Below are 24,992 nucleotides of genomic sequence, written 5' to 3'. Positions count from 1 at the left end.
TGTAGGGGTTCCTCTTTAAGAGCACTTCTGAACAGTGCATGAATATTTTCCCACATATGAGATTTCCCATACTTTTGATTGGGATTCGTGAATGTAACGCTTACTTCACTGTTAAAATTCTAATTGTATTCACCCTTCTTCTCGATCGACCTCACAAACTTTCTTTCCCTGCTTTGATTTGTAGACCCATGCTGTTCTGGAGTGTCTTTGCTTGCATCACTCACCGTACGCACCTGCTTCTATGAAACCATTATCTCATACGAAGTACAGCATTCCCACATCCTTAATCAACTTATCCCCTCTGCTACTGCATGGAACTAGCAGTCTTAAGTAGAGGCATGTTTTCCCTTTATTAAAAAACCTCTCCCCTGTAGCAACATGACTTGTGCTACATTTGTCCCATCACTGACTTGCCTGTTGATGGGTCTTTGAACAGTGTAGACCACTTGAGCCCCAGAGACATCTCTTGTCCCCATACTTACTCCAACCCATTAGTCTGGGGTCCATTCTTACTGTAGCGCTGAGAAAGATGCTCAAGGTGCCTGTTGATGGCATGCTCATGCCGAATTGTGGAGCGCCGTTCACCCATACGCATGGTTGACATGGCTGATGTTTGGGTTCTCATTCCTCTCCGTCAACCCACCTGGTTAAGGATCGGCATGCCTTGGTGGGGTTTCCGCTGCTCCTTTCTAAATGGCCTCAGTTCATCCAGCTGGGATACTCCAGGAGTCGTATGTAACATTTCTCAACGTGTTCACTGAGTTTCTGTGGGATCTGGTATTGGGCTTGGGCGTCGTTATCCGCCAGTATACTCTGCTAGGTCTGTGTCGCCTCTTGGCTCTATCCACTGCTGAAGTGACTGCCTCATTGCCATTGTGAGATGGATGTCACATCATTTTCTCAAAGTAAATCTGCCAACAAACTGATTTTTTTCTTGTGGCTTCTCCCCCTACAAACATAGCTGGCATACCTAACTGCTTCCTTTCAATATATTCCTCACACTTTCTCCGCCAGTGAATTGCCTCCATTTTACTCTACACGATCTCTTAATTTCCAGATGAGCACCAGTGATATAGCTTCTTCCAGGCTGTTTCTCCGAAAGTACATGTGAAAACTGTCTTACCTCTGCTGGATGTAAGGTCCAGCATTCACCCTCGGATACCGCCAATATTTCCATTTCCACTACTTTACCTGCCCTGTCTTCCGCATCTTTCAAAGGATGTCTTGCACGCCAACACTAATCTAACCACTGGGGGAACACATTTCTTAACCATCTTACTTGATCCTTACTGCTTACACCTGCACTTTCTGGTTCAGTTTGTTGGGAAGCATCTCTTCCACAATGCCGGTCTTGAAACAGCTGGATCATTAAGCTGAAATGCTAAAGATCTCCCTTTATCCACATTTTGCTTTACCCCTCAAGGTGTTATTTAACACATAGAGGTTATATATTCACCAGATAATTATTTTTACGCTCACGGCAGCCATCTCCGATTCTCTTTTTGAAATGAGCCTTAAGGTATGGGTGGCTCACCTATGTCGCATCTCCTCTGCCTCCTTAGTAGCATCCTGTTGCTCCTCAGGGGACTCAGGTTAGTCTATTACTGATGAGCAGGCCTTCCAAACAAGCCCCTCGGTTTTTAGACATGAAATCATGGCTCTTAACACCATTGCCTCCAAACAGAGAGATTAAAAGGCAGCTGTCTTTGGTGGAGGAGATTAAGGCATAGGAAGGAGAGAGGCAGACAAGAGCATGTATACAGAGGTGGCTCTGCCAAGGCATCTAATGAATGATTTCAGCAACCGCTGCACAGCAGACACCTGCTGACCCTAAGCCAATGTTCATGGAACTCTTCCCTTCGCCTCTGGTACCCATCTGAAGGTGTGTGCTTGGCTACCGATATACTAAGTGTTGGACATGATGCGGATACCTCTGATTGACCCAAAGTGTCACTCAGAAGACGAGATACCAAATAATAAAGGGGCTACTGGGTGAGCAGTGCTTTCCCAATGAACATTCGGCACCTTGAAATCCAAATTCAATCTATGATCTCCTTGATTGCTCTACTCATTATGTGAAACTTCCCCATTACATTGCCACCTCGAGCTGTCCTTAAGGCCAGTGATTGGATAGATGTGTGGCCCAGGAGACCAAATCCCATTTATCCTGTGAATTCAGCATCACCCCACCTACTCTGATTCTGAATTTCTCCTGCTTTACCTCTGCATGTGCAGCTATGTTCCCTCTGATTGAGCACTGAGAGTCCCAGAAACCATTCCTTCAACTCAGAGTTTTGGCGAGTCCACCCAAGCATGTCCCTCATCAAGGCACAGCTGTGATGCTCACCTTGGTGTATGCCGGACTACTCGATGTGAATGCTGCATGGATTGGCCTCCCCATGTACCAACTCCAGCATCATCTCCTGGTTCAGCAAGATGCGAGCCTGCACATTGTAGACCTGAAAGAAGGAACCTGCTCCCCACCCCGGTTTTAGAGTGACCCACTCTGATTACCCATTAAAAGTAAACAACATTTCAAGGCTACCAATAAAGGTATATACATCAGGGGTCGACACCCTGCTGCTCTCCAGAAGTTTTGAACAACTACTCCCATGATCCCTTGCAATGGCATATACTGCCTTGGGGTGATGGGCGTTGCAGCCTAAAACATCAGGCGAGCCAAAATGTGCAGACCCCTGGCCTAAATTATGCATCTGGTCTTTCCAGCAAACACAAACCGCTCCAACTCCATCAAGAGCCCCCCTTGATGCAGCAGCCCTGCACTTTGTGGAGAGCTCTTCTAATTTATGGGATGAATATCACTTCCCAGTCCCCCAAATAAGAAGGCTGCATTGCTCCCCACTCCTCCAACTGCTGTAGCCAACTGCTTTTTAAAGCTAGAAAAAGTGGTATGGGAGCCCTCTGCGACAACCAACACGGCCTAATGACCGGGTTTTATGGACGGTACCCACTTGAGAGTTTGCAGCCACATTTTAGCTCACTGTACCATTCTCAAAGGAGGAATATCCATTTGCATATCAGTCTTTGTCCCGCCCACTTGAGCAGTCCAGCAATCCTCCTTTGAACAAGAGTACCAACAGCAACCCCAGATACATGTTTCGGCCTTGTCGGGCCTCATCAGTGAGGTGGAGCTGTGCCTCTCTGAGCACAGTGAGCAAGGGGTCCACAACTGGATAACCCTAGGTAACTTAGGGTGACCAACCCAAAGTTCCTTAAACATAGAAAAAGAGGTACGGGCACCCCTCTGCGAGAACGCACACGGTTTAATGTCCTGTTCTATGGGAAGGTTTCCTGCCCAATTGAGCAGACCAACACCAAAATGCTAGGCAATCCTCCTTTGAACAAGAATACCAACAGCAACCCCAGACACGTGTTACGGCCTTGTCGAACATCATCAGTGAGGTGGAGCTGTGCCTCTCTGATCACAGTGAGCAGGCGGTCCACATCTGGATAACCCTAAGGGCGCCCGTACCTATTTTTCTATGTTTAAGGAACTTAGGGTTGGTCACTATATGTTACCTACGGTTTTCCAGACGTAGACTCTTGCTCACTGTGCTCAGAGAGGCACAGCTCCACCTCACTGATGAGGCCCAACTAGGCCGAAACACGCGCCTGAGGTTGCTGTTGGTACTCTTGTTCAAAGGAGGATTGCCTAGCATTTCGGTGCTGGACTGCTCAAGAGGGCGGGACAAAGACTGATATGCAAATGGATATTCCTCCTTTGTGAAAGGTACAGTGAGCTAAAATGTGGCTGCGGACTCTCAAGTGGGCCCCTTCCCATAGAACAGGTAATTAGGCCATGTTCGTTCTCGCAGAGGGGCACCCGTACCTCTTCTTCTATGCCTTGTAAAGCTCTCCACTTTATTTACACATCAGATGTTTGATTACCAAAACCGTGCAGGAGCACACGTGCATTTTGTGCATGCACAACACAAACAGCTTTTGCAGATGCACTAGTGCAAAAGTCAATTGCACTACCGCTAAATTGTGCTCTCGCAAATGCCATTTGAGCATACGCAAAATGCATTTGTTCTCCAACGGTTTTTCGGTAATTCAGGGCCTGCTTAACAGTGCACTCGTGGTTATAGTTCATAGATAGGTTGAGGTACATATTGTGTGTATTAACAGCTGCTTAACATATATGGCATAGAAATGGTTTTGAAATAATGAGCATAGTGTCTGTGTTTAAATAGGCAATCCTGTGGGGACTATTCCAAAGTTGAACATGTTTCCATTCTTAAATGCACACTGCACATGGCACTGCGAGCATGTATGTTTTTTTAAGTTGAATAGAGGCAAACGTTTTTCTGATAACCCCAGCCTGGGCAATTTCTGTGTTAATCATTCTGCAGCCCCTCCCACTTCTCTGGCAGTGTATGCGCTTTTGATTCTGGAGTAAAATTGTGTTGACCTAACGCTGTGCTAGTTCCTTTCTAGAAAGTGAGCCGTCGCTGCTGGAGTTCAAGCCGCTGAGCAGCAGTAACATGGTGGGCGGCTTTCTCTACAGAGGCTGCCAGTCGGAGAGGCTGTACGGGAGCTATGTATTTGGAGATCGCAATGGGTAGGTTTGGAAACGCTCTCTTTATATATACACACGGGAACTTGTTTAGCACGGTGCATGAGGGTCCGATTTACAAAATGTTGGTGTACATGAAAACATACAATGACATTAGGTCTTGGAAAATGCATTTTACCTTCTGTGTCTTATGAACCATTAGAAAGGCAAAAAAGACTGTTAATAATGATTCCTTTGCACCTAGTTATTCATACACATTAAAAGACACAGGGCCTCATTCCGAGTCGGGCGGTAAGGGTTAACGGTCACCGGTAACGAGACCGGTGCCGTTAAACCCTTACCGCCCTATTCCGAGTTCCCTTTGCGGGTTGGAACTTAACACCTGCTTTTTGCAGGCGTTAAAAAACCAACCCGCAAAGGGACCTTGGAGCTAATTACGGCACCGTAATTTACGGTGCCGTAATTAGCACCTTCCCCATTCCCATTGAGCCCTATGGGGCAAAAATGGGAATGGGGAAGGGCCCATGGTGAATGGGGAATTACCGACCCCGCTAACCTTGGAATGGGGCGGTAATTCCGCCATTCACCATGGCGGAGTCGGAGAGATAACGGCGTCAACCAAGGCGCTAATAGCGCCTTGGTTAACGCCAGGGTCGGAATGAGGCCCACAGTGTTACTTCTTCCAATCTGGCAGTAATAATGGTAGTTTCTTCGTGTGGTACTTTGTGCACTAATGGTTCAAGCCTATCCATGGAGCTGTGTGACTGAAAGCAGGAGCACAAGGTCCTACGTGTCTGTTTCCTATTTTTTGTTGGGAGTATTCTTACTTCCTATTTCTATTTTTTTAAGTATTTGCCTATTTTAGTAAAAGTGGCCGATACACCCCTTATGTGTAGGGCTGGCTGTAATATTCTGCAAATAGGCCTGCTTGTCACTGATTGTGTGCCTCAAAATGTTTCTGTCTTTTCCAACACTGTAGTCCGATCTATGGGAAGCTATCCACTCAGGTGTGCCTAAAATCACAACTTACCTCTCGTACTTAAGAGCGAGTTCACAGACAGAATTGGGAGGTTTGCCCTTACCCACTGCCCCAAGAGATATTATCTTGAGGATTTTATTAACCAACAGAGTTGGCCATGTAAATAGGAACAGAATGCCATATGAGGATACTTTTATAATACTGTCTACTTGTGAACACATGAAACAGATGAAATTGATTGTCCTCACACTTATTCCATAGATATTTGAAGCACTCTAAAGATTCTTAATATTCAAAATGTGTTCCTCATGAAGGGAATACATGAAACACGCTGAGATTGTTTAAATGTTGTGGTTATGAAATAAAAAATGTTATATCTGGAATTCAGAATTTACTTCCCATTAAGTTCTGCCTTTAGCTTGCTAAGCTTTATCAACTTTGACTGACTCTCAGTATTAATGGTGTGCAGGGGAAGGGAGTGTCCATCAATTTAGGTCACAGTATTGACTCTCGGCTTCTGATTCCTAGCTGAAATGTCCATAGATAAGTACATTAATTTGCTGTGAACTATTGCCAGAACTCTGGTATTATCTTTTCCATGTTACCTACGGACACCTATGAGTAATCATTGCATACTGTCTCAAGTGCTGGCATATGAACACCTCACTGCAGTTAGCTTTATGTAGAAGGCGTGGTGATGGCAACATGCATTTAGAAATACGTCACCTGCCACATCTCATTGCACGGCATCTGCCAACCTGCTATTTAGGCGGTATCACACATTATATAACGTCAGGGTGCTAAAATATCCTATTTTTTTTGCAGTTCTTTAAAATGATGTCTTTGTAAGCAATGTGTATCTTCTTCATCTCGACACAGTTCATTTATGTTTGCTCTGTTTTTCATACCAGTAGAAACTCTAGTCGCTCATTGTAATTCTTGTTTTTGATTGCAGCTACTTGTTCACTTTTAACCAGAGCCCCGTGACCAGACAGTGGCAAGAGAAACCGCTGTGCCTTGGAAGCAGTGGCTCCTGCAGAGGCTTCTTTTCCGGTCACATCCTGGGATTTGGGGAAGATGAATTAGGTATATCAGAAAAGAGCTGCCTAGAAGATGTCATTGTTTGATTTCATTGGATTACCTTTGGTCTGTGGAATTTACAATGCAACATACTGGAGGCCACGTTTTTCTTTGAAGTCTGGTTTTTCAAACTTGTTCAAAGGCCCCCTTGTGCCTTTGTTTCGTGTTTTTCAGTTGGTTATTTTCTATTTTTCTATGTGTATGGGTAGGGTCGGACACGGGCATCACATTGGCTCGGACACCAATGAAAAAGTAGCCTACAGTCGCAAATATTGAGGGGCAGTTTTTGTTAAAATATGATGCAATTAGTGCAGTTTAAAGAATATTTGTTTAGTAAGACTTGTCAAAACTACTAGCTGCACAGTCAAGAAACTCACCAAGCTAGCCCTCTTTTGCCAAAAAAAAGGATTTTTACCATAAAGCATAATGTAAATGCATTGTCCTTCCATTCTCTGATAGCGGATTGGCTGAACGAAGGAAGCGGCCCCAAGAACATGCATTTAGGTTTTCTTATCAAAGACGTCCTCATAATCAGATCAGTGGCACGAGGGATCCTTGGTTCATGGTTAAATGGAAACGGAAACAAAAGTCAAGGACAAATAAATACAGCAACCCAGGAACAAATGGTAGCTGTATGGATTGCGTGATAGCCGGCTGCCCAATGCTCCCGAGGCCTTAAATGAAGCTAAACCCACATCTATTGATTCTTGAATTGGGTATATTCAGGGGTTACGGTTGGATGGCAGGCCAAGCTTTATACTCAACAATCAATTCAACTATTTCACACACTTCTCCTGTGTGCTTACTATGGTACTGCTAGGCGCCATCCCAACCAATGCAGCTGATACATGGCTGTCGCTCTAAGGTAGCCAGGCCAGCACCAGCAATCCCAGATGACTCAATGCTGACCGTAGCAGCCACAAAATCAAAGGTGAGTCCTTTGAGCCTGTCTGACCAGGATATAGTATACTTAAGCTTTCATTCACACAAAAAGTTATCATTGGCATGGCCTTGAGTTGGCCAGATAAACTCTTCTCAAGACAACAAGAGGCACATGACCATTTTACCATGGGAGATGCTCCTACTATATAATGAGACTTCCCACCTTGCAACATCCCTTTTTTGGCAGTGTGGTAATCTGGTGCAGTCACCGTCCCACACTTATCCAGCAAAAAGATCTTCTGCCATTCACAAAAACATTGAATGCCTGGCTCCAGAAGGTGTGGTAATCTGCTGCACAAACCGTCCCACAATTATCCAGCTAACAGATATTATCCCATTAAAAAAAACCCATTGAAGACCTCGCTTCGGGAGCAGAGATGTATTTACAATAACGCCAATTAGGCCCTGGCCTAGGGCGGCAGAGTACCACAGGACAAGCACTTTATAGTAGTTTATTTTCAATGTTGTCATTTTTTTCCCATCTTTAATGGTGTTCCAACCCAAGGGATGGAGGCACATGGGTTGCAGCAGGTGGTAGCTTGCCTTATTTCTAGTTTGCCCCTTCTAACACCTGAGCTCCAACCATGATAAGGAGGGGGGGTTATTTTCATTCAAAAGATTGGACTGTACCACTTGCTTATATTTCATATGTAAACTTTGCCATTTGAAAAGGATACAAGTAGAAATGTAGTTATGTTGCCTGAAACATTCATATTACAGACCAGTCTAAGTGTTTCTCATGGAGTGACAGCAGGCAACTGGCGAGAAACCAGATATCGGCAATGAAACCAATATTCCTTGTTGCAAACTTCCCTCACTTGTGTCCAGTTGACAGACAGCTTATGTTCTGATCACTTCCTTTAAAAGACTCATTTCAGACCTACTCGAAAGTAGACAATTGGCCTCAATGAGTATCACTGGTGCACTCAACTGTAGAACAAACTGCTTTCCTCCAAAACGTGGGCAGCAGAGATCTGATAACACTCTTCCAACGAACATTACATAGAAGATAACAGGCTTGAATTATTTGAGTGGAGCCAATAGCTGTCTAATCCACAAAGCCTTAAAAACATCCATATGATGTTATGGAGCCAAAATGGGGACAGAACGTGGGGAAAGGGGTGTAGTTTGGCCAAGGTGGGAAGAGTCTGTTGAAGGGGTGGAATCTGGTGAAGGTGTAGAGTCTGGCAAAGGTGGAGGAAAGTTGAGGAGGGGAGCGCATGCACTTAGTTGGGCCTAGGGCAGCAGAAAGCCTAAATTTGCCACTGTCCGGGAGTGTGCTAATTGACTGCACGCTTCGTCCCACAATTACCCAGCAAAAAGCAGATCTTATGACATCCACAGAAACATTGAAGCCTGGCTCGGGGAGTGTGGTAATCTTCGGCATGCTCCATCCCACAATTATCCAGCAAACAACCAATCTCATGCCATTCACAAAAACATTGAATACCTGGCTCTGGGTCAGTGTTCGATTGAGCTCATAGTCGCTGGTGGGATATCTCTTCTCTGTGTTCAGGATTGGAATGTTGCTAGAGAATGATCATGTGTGTTAGGTCTACATGTTATGCTTACATGTGTTGGACTTAAATTTGTAAAAGCACTCTGTTGCATTTCATTATGCCTTGTTTACACCCAAATTATTTTAAAAATAAAGAAATATGGTCGAGAATGGCAACATCAAATAGCACCATTAATGACTTAAGCATTCTCTCTGGCGATAGCCAGTATGTGTTCTCATCTTCGATGTGTGTCCGGTTCAAAGGAGATTTCATTTCTGAGGCTCTGCTGAGAAATATGATGAGATAATAGCAGACGCTGTTACTATGCCCATCCGTTTTACAAGGTTATCTTTTTAAAGTGCGTTTTAAACTTGCTCTTGAAGAAGCTGCCTTAGATCCGTGCAATTTAGCAATTATGTGCCTCGTGGGAAGAGGAAAGCATAGGTGGTTGTGGCATAGCTGCAGTCGATTCTTTAATTCCAAGAGGTCCTTGATGTTTGAGGGTGCATTTTCTAATGAGGCCACGGCACTGGTTTCTGTCTAGCATAATATATAGCACTGGTAGTGTAAATGTGCAGCATTTTTTATTGTAGATCTAGCAGTAAGTAGGACTGCAAAAAATCATCATGATGTGGTGGAGTAGCTATTATCGTGATAGGTTTTATTGCTCAGTGTAGTGGAAAGTTTCTTGGCCATGGCCTGGTGAACGATGTAAATGTGGCAAAGGGGGGCGGGGGCGTTTGGCCGAGTAATGGTGTTTGATTTTGGGTATGGACCATTCGTGTATCAAACTGCATGGCAACAGATTATTTGACTGAAATGTAAGGTTTTTTTTATTGATGAAACCCCGTGGCCTACTGTGACCAAGTTGGCTTGGTTTCCTTGTATCATGTTCTTCCATTGATGTGGTTAAAATACACTTAGATACATCTTTTGCCACCTTTATTTTGGTAAAGAGTGAGATTAGGAGCACCTTTCTGAATGTCATGTGTTAGGGTGTTAGGATGAATGAGGAATAAGATTAATGATATTTATAATTTCTTTGCTGTGTATTGGCAGAATGGGGAATCAAACGACCAGCCAGAACATTGATCCTTAAACTAAATATATATTAGGGCTACATTTACAATGGATGACCAAAACATCAAATAGAAAACTCTCGAACAAAACAATAGACCGAATTGATACTGTCTTTAGTGCATGGGTGTCTTGTTAACCTAACCAAAGGAAAAGTGTCAATTGGGGAAGTGATGTGGTAAAAATATTTCCTGATGCGTTTGGGAATGGGTTCCCCTATTTCTTCTGTGTGGGTTTCAGGTTTCCTGAACCCTGTTGTTGTGGGCTTCCTTGGGTTTCAAACTCTAGCTAAGGTGTTAGGGTTTCCTTCACCCTTCATAAGTTGATTAGACCAGTCTTTGCATGGACTGCATGTTTTGGTGGCCCTCCCAGAGGAGTAGAAATAGTTCCAGAGTTTCTGCTCTTGAAAAGCATCCAACAAATTGTCAGCTATCTCGCCCTTCTGTAGCATTTGGTGTAGCCACAAAGCAGGATCCTCTTGTTTCCCTAGAGACTGAATCTCCGTTCTCACAGGGGCTGTGACGAAGGAGATTCCTCTACCCCTTCTTTGCCTTTCTTAATGTTCTCTCCCTGCCATGTGCCCATTTATTTTCCCATCTCCCACAACTGCCTAGGGCCAACCAGACCCACCACAACCTTCCTGGTCTGAGTGCTCTTTGTTCCTCCACCTCCTTATGCTGTTTTTTACTTCCTCCTGGTCCTCCTCAATTCTCTCCAGATATTCTTTGAACATCTTTCTTTCTCTAAACACTCCCTGGTGTTCCTTTATCTCCTCCTTATATTCTCCTACCACCACGGTCTCCCTTTTTCATCTCCAATCTCCCCTCCATACTCTCTGCACCAATGTGTGTACGTTTCTCCACCTTCCACCTACACCTGATATTTTCCAATCTCCTCATTCTCTCCAACTTCCTTCTTCTGGTATACGCCCAACTTCTCATGATTACAACCTTCTACTGTATTGTCACCAACCTCCTCCTTACTATCACCAATCTTCTCAATCCTGTCACCACTCCCCAAGTCTCTCTCCTCTCTCCCACCTTCATCAGTCCTTTTGGGTAAATTCTTCTTTCCTTGTGGGTACATTCTTCACTCCTCTGAGCACCACTCTTTCCCATTCTAGTCTCAGCCTTAAAAACCTCTATGCTTCTTTTACCTTCTTCAGCCCTTTGGTCTGCTTCTTTGCTCCTCTGGTTATCACCCTCCTTCTTAGTACTTTCACCCTCTACCTCTTCGCCCCTTTTGGGGTTTTCCCTTCTCCTGGCAACTTCCAATCTCCGCTTCATGTCTTTGGGGAACACCCTCTTGCAATTTTTTTTTCCATTCAAGGATTTTTAGTTCTCTCTCCCAGCTGTTTCCTCCTTCTGAGCAACTCTACTTTCTAGCTCATTGCTCTCTAGATCCCCCTTCCTGATTCCCCAGTGTTTATTGAGAATCAGTACCTCCTGGTGTTGCCTTGCTCCGCCCCCCGGGTCTCCCAGCCTACTGAGACTTTATCTAGCTCTTCCTTGTATGGTCTCAAGCAGCTTCATAAGCCCCAGCTTCGTGAGTTCTTATACACCCTTAGTTGTCCCTTGTTTGGCCTTACTCAGCCTCTACTGGGCCTTTGTACACCCATGTTATCCCACGACTAGCCTACCCAGATCGGGGTCTTGCTCAATCTCTTGTTCGCAACTCCAATCTTCTCCAAATGAACTCACCTCTCTTACCTCTCGTCTCCAGCTCCAACTCCAGACACTTGCACTGCCAGAATGAGCTAATGGGATTTTATAGGGCTTTGTCCCCACCTTCAAGCCTCTCCTTGGTGAAAGGAGACCCAGGTTTGTGAGCGAGGTTTGGGATTGGATGTCATGATCTGTCCCCAGTGATGGCTTACAACCCTGATGTGGGGCTTGGGATTTGCTTGTGATTGGCTGTTGCCTCCCCTTGGGCAGTCCTCTCTTTGCCTGCCACGCCCTGGCCCTGCCTTCCAGCCTCGACCTGGATCGAGCTTCAGCAGGTGAGTTCACCAGTGCAAGCGACCCTCCTGGTCCTGTCTTGCTCATTTTTCCGGTCTCCTCCAAGACCCTGACCCACCCGGCACCCCTCGTTGCCCCAGACTCCTTCCATTTCCTCTCCCTCCTCCCGCCTCCCAGCCTGCCCCCCGCACCCGCCTCTGATTGGCTTACTCACCTGGTCATAACTGGCCCACCCAGGGCAGCCCTCTGCCCAGCAGCCCCTGTGGCTAAGGGCCCCAAGGCAAAGGGCAGCTCCAACAGAGGTGGCTCCAGGAAGTGTCCGCAGGGGAAGCCAGTGACCAGCCATCAACCAGCAGCAACCAAAAAGTGTTGCATGGGTGGGGAGTAGAGCAATTACTCTACTCTGGAAAATCCCTGCCACTCAATACTACCTTGCCTCAGAACTGTAAATATCAGCAATGCTGCACTTAGTTAGAACTGTGAATATTAGTCTGAATGGTAGCATGTCCCACACTTAGGCAGAATTGTGATTGGTTCACCAGAATGGTAGCAGAGTGAATGGTAGCATGTACCCCACTTAAACAGAACCGTGTCCGTTGCCCTGCGTCGCATCTAGATAGGATTGTGAATATTAGCAGTGCCACACTTGGTTAGAATTGTGAATATTAGCCTGCGTCGCATCTAGATAGGATTATGAATGTTAGCAATGCCACACTTGGTTAGAATTGTGAACATTAGCCTATGCCAGAACCAGACTGGACTGCGAATGTTATCATTGCCACACTTGGTTAGAATTGTGAACATTAGCCTATGCCAGAACCAGACTGGACTGCGAATGTTATCATTGCCACACTTGGTTAGAATTGTGAACATTAGCCTATGCCAGAACCAGAGTGGACTGCGAATGTTGCCACACTTGGTTAGAATTGTGAACATTAGCCTATGCCAGAACCAGACTGGACTGCGAATGTTATCATTGCCACACTTGGTTAGAATTGTGAACATTAGCCTATGCCAGAACCAGACTGGACTGCGAATGTTATCATTGCCACACTTGGTTAGAATTGTGAACATTAGCCTATGCCAGAACCAGACTGGACTGCGAATGTTATCATTGCCACACTTGGTTAGAATTGTGAACATTAGCCTATGCCAGAACCAGACTGGACTGCGAATGTTATCATTGCCACACTTGGTTAGAATTATGAACATTAGCCTATGCCAGACCCAGACAGGATTGTGAATGTCAGCAATGTCACACTTGGTTAGAATTGTGAATATTAGCCTGCGTCATCCCTAGATAAGATTGTGATTGTTAGCAATGTGACACTTGGTTAGAATTGTGAACATTAGCCTATGCCAGAACCAGAGTGGACTGCGAATGTTGCCACACTTGGTTAGAATTGTGAACATTAGCCTATGCCAGAACCAGACTGGACTGCGAATCTTATCATTGCCACACTTGGTTAGAATTGTGAACATTAGCCTATGCCAGAACCAGACTGGACTGCGAATGTTATCATTGCCACACTTGGTTAGAATTGTGAACATTAGCCTATGCCAGAACCAGACTGGACTGCGAATGTTATCATTGCCACACTTGGTTAGAATTGTGAACATTAGCCTATGCCAGAACCAGACTGGACTGCGAATGTTATCATTGCCACACTTGGTTAGAATTATGAACATTAGCCTATGCCAGACCCAGACAGGATTGTGAATGTCAGCAATGTCACACTTGGTTAGAATTGTGAATATTAGCCTGCGTCATCCCTAGATAAGATTGTGATTGTTAGCAATGCGACACTTGGTTAGAATTGTGAATATTAGCCTGCGTCATCCCTAGATAAGATTGTGAATGTTATCAATGCCACACTTGGTTAGAATTATGAACACTAGCCTATGCCAGACCCAGACAGGATTGTGAATGTTAGCAATGCCTCACTTGGTTAGAGCTGTGAATATTAGCTTGCGTCACCTCTAGATAAGATTGTGAATGGTAGCAATGTCACACTTGGTTAGAATTGTGAACATTAGCCTGCATTGCATCTAGATAGAATTGTGATTGTTAGCAATGCCATACTTGGTTAGAAATGTGATCACTAGCCTATGCCAAACCCAGACAGGATTGCGAATGTTAGTAGTGCCACACTTGGTTAGAATTGTGAACATTAACCTCTGTCACATCTAGATAGGATTGTGAATGTTAGCAATGCCACAATTGGTTAGAATTGTGAACACTAGCCTATGCCAGACCCAGACAGGATTGTTAAATGTTAGCAATGCCGCACTTGGTTAGAATTGTGAACATTAGCCTATGCCAGACCCAGACAGGATTGTGATTGTTAGCAATGCTGCACTTGGTTAGAATTATGAACACTAGCCTATGCCAGACCCAGACAGGATTGTGAATGTTATCAATGCCACACTTGGTTAGAATTATGAACACTAGCCTATGCCAGACCCAGACAGGATTGTGAATGTTAGCAATGCCTCACTTGGTTAGAGCTGTGAATATTAGCTTGCGTCACCTCTAGATAAGATTGTGAATGGTAGCAATGTCACACTTGGTTAGAATTGTGAACATTAGCCTGCATTGCATCTAGATAGAATTGTGATTGTTAGCAATGCCATACTTGGTTAGAAATGTGATCACTAGCCTATGCCAAACCCAGACAGGATTGCGAATGTTAGTAGTGCCACACTTGGTTAGAATTGTGAACATTAACCTCTGTCACATCTAGATAGGATTGTGAATGTTAGCAATGCCACAATTGGTTAGAATTGTGAACACTAGCCTATGCCAGACCCAGACAGGATTGTTAAATGTTAGCAATGCCGCACTTGGTTAGAATTGTGAACATTAGCCTATGCCAGACCCAGACAGGATTGTGATTGTTAGCAATGCTGCACTTGGTTAGAATTATGAGCATTAGCCTGTGTCGCATCTAGATAGGATTGTGAATTAGCATTGCCACACTTGGTTAGAACTGTTCCTCATGCTGTTGCTATATATCCGTATCCCCCCTCCCGTCGCTGTAAGCCCAGCCCCCTGTATCTTTGTGTCCGTGTCGCTCTGTTCCCTGCCATCCTGTTCAGATGCCTGGTCTCGGGCGCTTTACAGATAACCATCATATCACATCACAACGCTTACTCTCTACTATACACCATCATTCAACTAGAACACAGCTATACGCCTGACTAATTTGGCCTAGCTGTTCACATACAAATACGACCCCATGAACACGTCATCACCCTAATAAAACCCAGCTGGCGAGCTCATTCCGGCCTAGTCGTTCACATATGCGTCCTTCAGGCCTAACGCAGCCAGAGCCCAGTCTGGGTGTCCAGCCACCAGACGACTGCACACAACCAACTGATTTCTTCAGCACCACACCTAAAGCTAGGATGCAGCTACCATCCAGCAATTACATCAGCTGCACACATCTGGTGCACCCACACACCCTACAGCTCTATCTCTCTCTACTGACCAGAACTACGGTTCCTGGGGGTGTTCAACCTACTAGCGCTTTGAGGTCATACCAATGATATATAGAGTGCTATATAAATGCCAAGTAACATAACATAACATAAGCGAAGTCAGGAGTGTCTCTTCAGGCAGCTGGTGTAGGGATTGGCTCGTGGACCCCACAAATGAAGATGAATCCCGTATCTTGGGTGGCAGGGGCATCAGAAAATGCTCAGATCATAAAAGCCATGCAGGGAATCAATCCATTGCAGCTACCAATCTTCTGTTTTGTAGAGTTAAAGTAGCAGCCCAGATGTAGGAAAGAAAGCTGCTCGGCATGTGGGAATCCACATTTCTGGGCTTGCAGTCGCACCATCACAGCCTTAAACCTCTGGATGGCGGTGCTGCTAATTGTGGTTATCCATCTTCACTCTGCATCCTCACACCACTCCTCCCTATTAAAAAGAAACCCACACTAGCTAGAAATGGCCTGACGGTGATGGAATAGTAACACTTCTGTAAATGTGGATCTGAGAGAAATTTGATGTATTTGTGTATTTTCATGTATTTTTTTAACATAAATTATTCCATGAGCGAATTTGCGGCGCAGATACTGCACACTATAACACTCTCTTCCACGTGTGTCTCTTCAACAGGCGAGGTGTACATTCTCTCAAGCAGTAAGAGCATGACGCAGTCTCACAGTGGGAAACTCTACAAGATCATTGATCCCAAAAGGTAAATCTGCCTCAGACTGCATGCTGCATGCGTCCCATTCTTTCAGAAAGAGTGTAGGCCCGAAAACCATGAATACAGAGCCCTCAAGCCCGGCCCATGCTGGAGCGGGTCATCCACCTTGTTTTTTCTTTGGAACTCTGGGAATTGTAGTTTCGTTTTTGCCGTTACAAGTACCAGGATTCCAAGGAAAAACAGGGCTGACAACGTTTTCACAAATTGGCAAGGGGAAACATGAGAGCTCTGTTAATAATTCAAACTGTATTTCGTGATTACACTCATGTAAGTACCACTAATTGGTATAGTAAATAATGTACATGTTATGAAATATATATTTTTATGTGCGCCGTTTTGTTAACCGCATATCAGGCCCAATTTGATTGTTCGAGCCCTATACGGGATAGTGCAGCAGCAACAGAAGGAACTATGAGAGATGGGGCATTTTATGTAAAGCTTCCATAGTATTTATTTCTAGTGAATGTTGATGTTAACTTTTGCTTCTGTTCCCCAGTTCTCAACGCTCTGAGAATGTGTTTCTATTTGGTCACGGAGGATGCTCTTTGTGTCCCCTGCGGGACCTAAGGCCAGAAGGATGCCCTAATTGAAAACATGCCAGAAGCCGAATACAGAGCATACGGCGATCCCCTACCTTTCTCCCCGCCCGCAAGCCCCAAGAAAAGCATTAGGAGTCCGTGAGACCGACAGGTCACACAAACATTAGGATAGGGAAGGGGACGAGGGGGCCAGAGGGGTGACGGAAGGTCAGGAGGCGGCCTAATACGCCTTTCAGTAAAATAACACTGCGCGTCGTGTGCTTGGCCCACTTTGGCGTGGACCAGCCTGCACTTGTGCGGTCGCTCTCAGCAGGACCCCCAGACTAGCTCCGAGCACTGTATACTGCGAGCCAATGGAAGTCCTACCTCCTCGTTTTGAGGAGGAGATAGGTATTTGTCAAACGGCCTTTTATTCTTTTCCAGTGCAATAGCATCTCCAAGCGAGAGATTGAAATAACAGATATTAAGGATCTTTATCTGCTAGGAAAATATTCTTGTGTACAACACATGAATGCGTGCATTGATCTTCGGATGTCTGGTCGCCAGCTGAAGAGTTTCTGGTAATAACATCTGACTGTAGATAACTGAAGTCTGTTAGGAGGCTATGGGTGGTCTTGAGCCGGTTTTATTTTTTTTTCTTCTTGTTTTTAGTTTTTAGATGGAAGCTCTCAATATGTATATGCGCCTAGCACAAAATATGTAGTCTCGTGTGTTATTCACTGCGCACTTACTTAATACAGGGCAAGAATCGTTTTTTTTTCACGGTTCAACGTGACTTTGAACTGCAAAAAAAACATGCAATTTTAGACCTGGGGCTGGCACATAAAGACTGCATCCTCCTTTCACAGTCCCTTAAAACAAAGAAAATGCCTTCCTCTCCTCCCACGTTCAATTTTCATGCGGACGAAGATTCTGAAAACCACATGGAATTCCACCTGGATTTAGCAAGTGCAAAAACTAGGCAGAATTCATTGGTATTGATGTGTCATCCACAATGCATGGACATTGCCGTCTCGATTTACGATTGGTTTTAATTTTAGTACGGAGAGCAAGGACCTCCCCGGATCGCCAAGCAAAATAAGCACCCTGTCACATAAACAATCGAATCAGCACAAAGAAGATAGCGTACACTGAAGTTTAAGCCCAAGCTGTTACGCCATGCCATTTGCAGATCAATCCACAATGACCTATTGTATGTGTTACTGCACTGTTCGTCAGTGACCGGCGTTTGTTATACCGACCACCAGCGCAAAAGGTCATAAGCATGGTCTGCTGCTGCACAGCGAGTACCAAATCTAGATACACAGAGGCTTACCAAAGTGTACTCTGACAGAGCGGAGTAGGACTGCAGAGGCGTAGCCAAATTGTCTAACAAGTGGGGCCTGAAGCTAATGTAGTTGGGCCCACCGTAGTGCCAAACATCTGTAAATGCCTGCAAAGCACTGCTGAGTGGGCATTTACAGATTTTAGGTGGGCCTTGCCTGCTCAGCACCTACCCTGTATACGTCTCTGAGTAGGAGATAGGAAGGCAGCAGCTGCTACCAGCTCAACTACGGGCATATTGCCTGCCATCTTACGCGACTGACATGGTTCAACAGGTATCCACCTTCCATGGTGTGCAAGCCTGTTCAGAAGCCTAATCCCCTGTGGGAATCAGGCCATGTCGTATGGTGAGGGCCACTAACTAGTTGCTCCGGCCTGCTCTCTTCTCCTGCACCACCATGACTGTCCCTACAGGTTCACCCAAAGTGCAGTGACAATGACTAGCGGGGGCTCCTCCACCAGACTAAGTTTGCCTACCAGCCACCTGAAGCTACAAGCATCCCTTATTGGTTGGGTGAGCCACCTTCCACCTCATCCGATGCGGAGCACACTGCTAGGCATTATCCGTTCTCTACTGCCCAGCTCTAACTTAAGCTCGCTTACTGGTCCATGCCACCAGTTTAGGGTACACCAGGGTGGAGAGCATCTGCCAACTTTTTTCAGAGGGCAAATGCTGTCCGTCCTGGGTGTCTGTGATGCCGGCAGTAAAAAATGTTGGTTAATGATTCTGTGTGTATTCTGGGATTAGATACCCAGCTCAGCAGCCTCATAGAACAGGCACTTCCATGCAAGACCCCATGAATCTGCAACCATTGCCCGTGTAAAATGTCTTGCATTGAGACATTGCCCTTCAAGGAATTAGTAATACTGATTCCTGGGTTTAAAAAGGAGTGCAGCTTTTATACTTTGCCAGCAGCTATCGAGGCAGCTCCTGCCTCAGGTTATTTTTTATTTGTTGAAGAATTTTCCTAAGGTATATTTTTATTTATCCTGAAACTTTGATTGGGAAAGGTCACGCGAATGGAATTTGCATATTTCACTGAAAGATGTGTTCACTCAGGGGAACTGGGAGCTATTTAGCTCCTGCTTGTAGTCTAGAAGAACCTTGTTAGATTGACACCAGGAGCTACTTTAAGCTCCCCCGGTCAACTGATGGCCAACACACTCACCTGTGTGAATTTAACGCTGTGTGTGCCCTAATCTATAAATAAACATTAGGATACATCTATTTAGCATTTAAAGCATAAAGGGTCATAAAGAATGGACCAACTTATATGTTTGCATCTAACGCGGAAGATAGATTTGCAGAACTCTATGTACTAGCTCCTCATTGCCCAGTGGTAGCTCATGGGCACTGGTTAATGCTGGATACCCTGTGGCTGCTTTTAGCTCCTGCTTATCCATTCTTAATTTTGAGCCCTGTGTTCACTTTCAGTGACAGCACTTCCCATTGCCGGCCTTAATGAGTGTCCCTGTTTTTTTTTTAAGGACTTTGCCCTGACCTGGTCCAGATAATGTATAAATGTTGCCACTATCTAAATGTTCCTTTACTCCCACAGCACTACCGTTCTTTATGTTTCTTGCTTCCATATCGAGATGTTCAACATGGCCTCAATTCTTTTTGATTCATCTGTAGAGCACTGGAGCAAAATATTCACAAAGTCGGATGTCTGCCTTGGAGTTAGTCCAATGTGTCTACCCTCTTTATGAATTAGTCATCCAAACCCTTCTTTATTTTGATCAAATAATTACATTAATTTTAACATTAAAACACATGTTTGAATTCACTATAACATTTTATGAACATTTAAGAGAGCCGGCATAAAACGTAAGTAATCCATTGCACTCATTGCAATCTGCAGCAGATTGCACAGTGAGTAGTGTGAAGAGTGTGAGCATGGCGCATCGCAAAGACATACTTGCCCACCTGTGTGCTGACTTTACCCCATAGCTAATGAGGCACAGCTCAATACACAGTAAATGTGTGACCAGTCATCCAGAGAAACTCTTTTTTTACGTTCTTAAGACCCTCAAATGCCAAACATACTTCCACAGATTGTGTTATGTTTAAGATATGATTTGGAGTTGCGAACTCTCAGAAAAATCTCTTAAACTTGCTGATGGTCTAGTTGATTTCTTTGAAAATCTCCTTGAACTCCTCCTACCACTCCCGACCCAGACCGTACATATCTGATTGGCTTCTCTGCCTTCTGATTTGCTCTCATTTTTGAAAAAAAGCAGGAAGAAGGACTCTCATTGGCTGCTTGTATAACCACTGATAGACGTTGTTTTTCTCTAGAAAAGTCCTTAATGCCAAAAATGTTCAGCAAGAAAGGATTTTTTTGTTTTTTAATGGAACGTGTTAAACGGTTTTGGGCGAAGAATTGTATAAATGCTTCTGCCAAAATCGTGACCTAAACTTGGATTACACTGCATGCCACTATGCCTAATTTGATCCTCACAAGCTGTTAAGTGACGAACATCACTTGCAATGAGATATAGTACTATGTTCCAGCTCACATACATGGATATGAATAGATTTGAACAGCCATACCTCATGGAAGACTAAGATGAAAGTGAAGTACGAGGATGAAAGGGAACGGGATGGGCTGAAGATGAAGCAAGAGGATTAAGAAGAAGGGAAAAGACTGAGATAAAGGAGAAGCAGGTCTGGGATGAAGGAGAACGAGGAGGAGTGGAGAGAAGTAGAAGATCTTAGATAAAGGAGAAGGATGAGGAGGAGTGAAATGAAAGAGGAGTGGGACGAAGGCGAATGACTGTGACAAAGGAGAAAACTGAAACGTAGAAAGACTGGGATGAAGGGGAAAGACAGGGAAGAAGGACTGGGACCGGGAAGAAAGAGAAGGATGGTTTACAAAAGAGAAGGATTAGGGTGAAGGAGGATTGGGCTAAAGGAGAAACAGAAGGAATGTGATGACTGGGAAAGACTTGGAAGAAGGACTAGGCCCGGGAAGAAAGATAAGGATGGTTACAAAGGAGAAGGACTAGGATGAAGGACTGGGCTAACGGAGAAATAGAAGGACTTGGATGAAGAGGACGGACTGGGATGAAGGAGAAGGATGGTTACAAAGTAGAAGGACTAGGATAAAGGAGGAGGACTGGGACAAAAGAAAAGGAGTGATGTGAAGCTGACTTGGATGAAGGAAAGGTCTGGGTTGCAGGAGAAAAGGTATGGAGGGGACAGAGGTTGACTCGGATGAAGGGAAAAAGACTGGGATGAAGGAGAAGGGCTAGGACTAAGGGGAAGCACGGGAAGTAGGACTGGGATATAGGACAAAAGCAAGGATTCTCGTGAAGAAGGACTGGGACAAAGCAGAGGATATGTGATGAATGTGAAAGAATGTTGTGAAGGGGAGGGCTGGGACAAATGAAAATGAGGATGACTGGGCAGAAGCAGAGAGAGGGAGAAGGACTCAGATGAAGAGGGTTTGGCAAAGGAGAAGAACTGGGATAAAGGAGAAGAGGGGCTGTGATGAAGGCATTAGGGAAGGGCTAGGACAAAACAGAAAGAGAAGAATAGGGATGAAGGAGAAGCAGAAGGGCTGAAATGAAGGTAAAATAACTGGGATTATGAAGAAGAACCAGGATGGATGAGAAGGACTTGGATGAAGGATAAGGACTGGGATGGAGGATACAGCAGGGATGAGGAGAAGAAAGTGGATAAAGGAAAAGAGCAAGCAGGAACAGTTGTGACGAAAAGCCAGGAGTAGGACTGGGTTTAAGGAGAAAGAGAAACACTGGGGTGAAAACAGAGGGAAAATTTAGAATGAAGGAGAATAACTGTGCTAAAGGAGAAGACTAAGGTGGAGGATACATTGAAGGATTAAGACAAAGGAGAAAGGTAACTGGGGTGAAGGACAAAGATGAGGATTGGGACATAGCAGAAGGACAGGGATAAAGGAGGAGAAGGAGAAGAAGTGGGACGAAGAAGGAAGACTGGGACACAGAAGAAGGACTGGGGCAGTGAAGGAGAATCACTGACGTGAATAACAAGAAGGACTGCAATGAAGAAGATGGAGGAGGACTAGGATGAAGGTAGAGAATGAACTGGGAGAATCACAAGGAAGGTCGAGAAAAAGCACTAGCTATCGGTTACAGAAGAGGAAGGACTGTGGACTGGGACAAAAGAGTACAGATAGATTGTGACAGTTGAGCATGACTAATGAAGTAGAAGGTGTGGGATGAAGGATTAGGTGAAGGATTTGGGAGAAGGAGGAAGAGTGGGACAAAGAAGGACTGGAACGAGACAGAAGGGGGATGAATGAGAGAAATAGAAAGGGCTGGGCTGAAGGAGGCGGCATTGTGCGAAGGAGAAGGCATACTGGGAAAATGTGAGGGGCTAGGATGAAGAAGGGTGTGGATAAAGGAGAAGGGCTGGAACGAAGGAGAAGGACTGTGACACGGAAGAATGATTGGGATGAAGAGGTGGACTGAGGTGGTAATACTGGAGTCACTGACTCACCAGTGGTGCCATGCGGTAGAGGTTCGCAAGCCCAGCTCTAAAAGTCCTGCTCTGCAATTAAGCCCGTACATGCTATAGCTTGTGTATATTTTCCAGGTTGTCAATTAACATTTCGCCTAACAGACCTTTTCAAGCACATGTGTTTAATGAAATCCTGCAACGGCCGTGTTGTGCTGCGAAATTAAATACAGAACCAAAACCTAAGGAAAAGGAAATTAGAAAAAAGTAGGGAGAAAAAAACGAATGAAATAAATGAAAAACAATAGAAGATGGTGAGCGAGGAATGGAGTTTGTAACATTCCTATTTTTCATCCAAATGTTATTGTTTTTTTTTATTTATTTTTCTTATGGCAGTGTTCCCGGTGTCATGTAAACCCTAGAAATGTGCTTTATAAACCCATTAACATAAGTTATCCCATGGGTAGTTGGGAAATTCGTATTTCGATTTTTGTTACAATTCTGCTTTTTGTCTATTTTTGCGCTTTGTTGCGTGTTTAAAATGTGTAATTTCCGTCACTCTGCAAAGTGATTGTCGACAACCTTACTAGGCGCTGTGCCGATGCGGCGGCTGTGCATTCATTCAGGGGGCTGCACAGAATGATCTGGAAGGGGTCAGTCACAATCTTTAAAGCTGTTTGGGGGTAAATCTGTGTTCCTATATTGGCTGATAAGGACGATGGATTGTTTTTGCCCCCCTATATCTTAATACACCGGTTGTTGATTCACAATGGGAAGTAATGACTGCCAGCCAGCTGTAAGAGGTTTCATATTGCCCAGACGTAACCACCTTTATTTATATGTTCATGTTTTAAATCATATTCTTCAACACATCTTGTACGGTTCGCTCAGATTGTTTAGTCTGTTTGGCGTATGCGTGTAAGTAGCTTTTACACCCGCAGTCCGTCGTTGGTATCCGATTACAAGGGCCCCTCGTTGTTGACCTCGCGTTTGTGTTCTTGTTGCCTCAACACGTTAGGTGGTCCCGAAATCATACACCTGAACGGCCAGACCTCCCCTGCTTGCTCCTGGCCAAGTTCCTTTTGCGTGTGGGCGAAGGCGAGCTGTGCGTTTTGTGCCTTGGGGCGAGGGGGGAGGTGGGGCGGGGGAGTTCCAAGGCTGCGTGTCACGCCGGCCTCGGGCCTCCTACTGTATGGACATACATTGCGAGTGAAACACACGTAATGTGATTACCATAAACACTAGCAGTGAGTGAACCTCCCTCGCCCTGTTCCGCGTTTGGGACGCTGAGCTCATTTTGAAAGCTATTAAGGCCATATGGAAGCCGGCTGAAGCAAGCGAATCGGATTCCTACATGAGAACTTACTAAATGGTAAGGTTGTTGGCCTGTGGACGTCCCGTGCCAAAAATATTGCAGCCATTTAATTCATCGATCATCGCTTTTTCATTTTCCAGTTGAGTGCAGGCTAAAAAGAAAAATGTGCCAAAATGAAAAGGTAAACGCATAAGGTGGCCAGGCGACCCCATTTCTGCATGTGCCTGTTTTAATTTAACACACGTGTTCATTTTGGGAGTTGCACTCTCGGTTCGCTTTAATTATTATCAGTTATTTTGAAAAGCTTAAGACTCGGTATGAAGTGTTCGTGTGACGTGGAGTAGTTGTCTGCCCACCATGTCAAGTCGCGTATAATGAGGTAATGTAACGTGGTGTTATATAGCGGCATTCTACATTCTTCTTCGCCTCAACAATTGGATTGATTGGGGTACTGCACCTTACGCTCGTGACGTCAACTTCATTTCTCGAAGACGAACTTGCCACCGGAAGAGACTGCTCTTGGGCGCGAGGCATTGTCACGTTAGCATATATAGCCTTTCCCACCTCCACTAATGTCGGCAGCATTCGGAAGGAGCCTCTGCACCTGCACACCCTTTCTGGCCTGGGATGGATCAGTTTCAGGCCTTTGTTGAACTAAGTGCTAACCCGTCCCCTTTGAGAGTGTCTCCCACTCAAGACACTTTCACCTGCACTGATCCCAGAACAATGCCCCCCACCCAGAGTCAAAGGACTGAGGTGCCCAAATCATCGAATTACACGGGCCGGCATCTCAATTACTCAAGCTATGTGAAATGGAGCCGGGCGCGAGATAATTAGATGCCTCTGGTAATAGCTGAGCCACGTGATTGCACAGAGGTCAAAGGGAACAGATCAGGCATGTCTTCCTACAACAATCAGTTCATCTTACGGAAGCCACAGTAAGACTTGATGCTATTTAGCTGCACATCTGATTTATTTTATACTGATTAAGGACATGTACCATTGCATGGATTCATGAACAAATGCAGTTTCGGAGTCACCCCACAGACGAGTTGTGAGACTTTGAATGACTTGTTTGGTTCA

General features: G+C 45.0%; 1 protein-coding gene across 1 annotated transcript in view; it reads left to right on the top strand.

The window, feature by feature from the left end:
- The window catches only part of HHIP (hedgehog interacting protein), a 272,593-nt gene that overhangs the window by 198,858 nt on the left and 48,743 nt on the right, over positions 1 to 24,992 (top strand). The window contains exons 9-11 of the mRNA XM_069631219.1: positions 4,459 to 4,582; positions 6,472 to 6,602; positions 16,198 to 16,279. Coding sequence (XP_069487320.1) covers positions 4,459 to 4,582; positions 6,472 to 6,602; positions 16,198 to 16,279 — 337 coding nt within the window. The remainder of the gene's footprint in view (positions 1 to 4,458; positions 4,583 to 6,471; positions 6,603 to 16,197; positions 16,280 to 24,992) is intronic.

This window comes from Ambystoma mexicanum, chromosome 6q (assembly GCF_040938575.1).
Source record: "Ambystoma mexicanum isolate Mex_15411 chromosome 6q, UKY_AmexF1_1, whole genome shotgun sequence".
Taxonomy (NCBI): Eukaryota; Metazoa; Chordata; class Amphibia; order Caudata; family Ambystomatidae; genus Ambystoma; species Ambystoma mexicanum.
The sequence above is the reverse complement of the archived record's forward strand: the minus strand, read 5'-3'. Positions and strand labels throughout refer to the sequence as shown.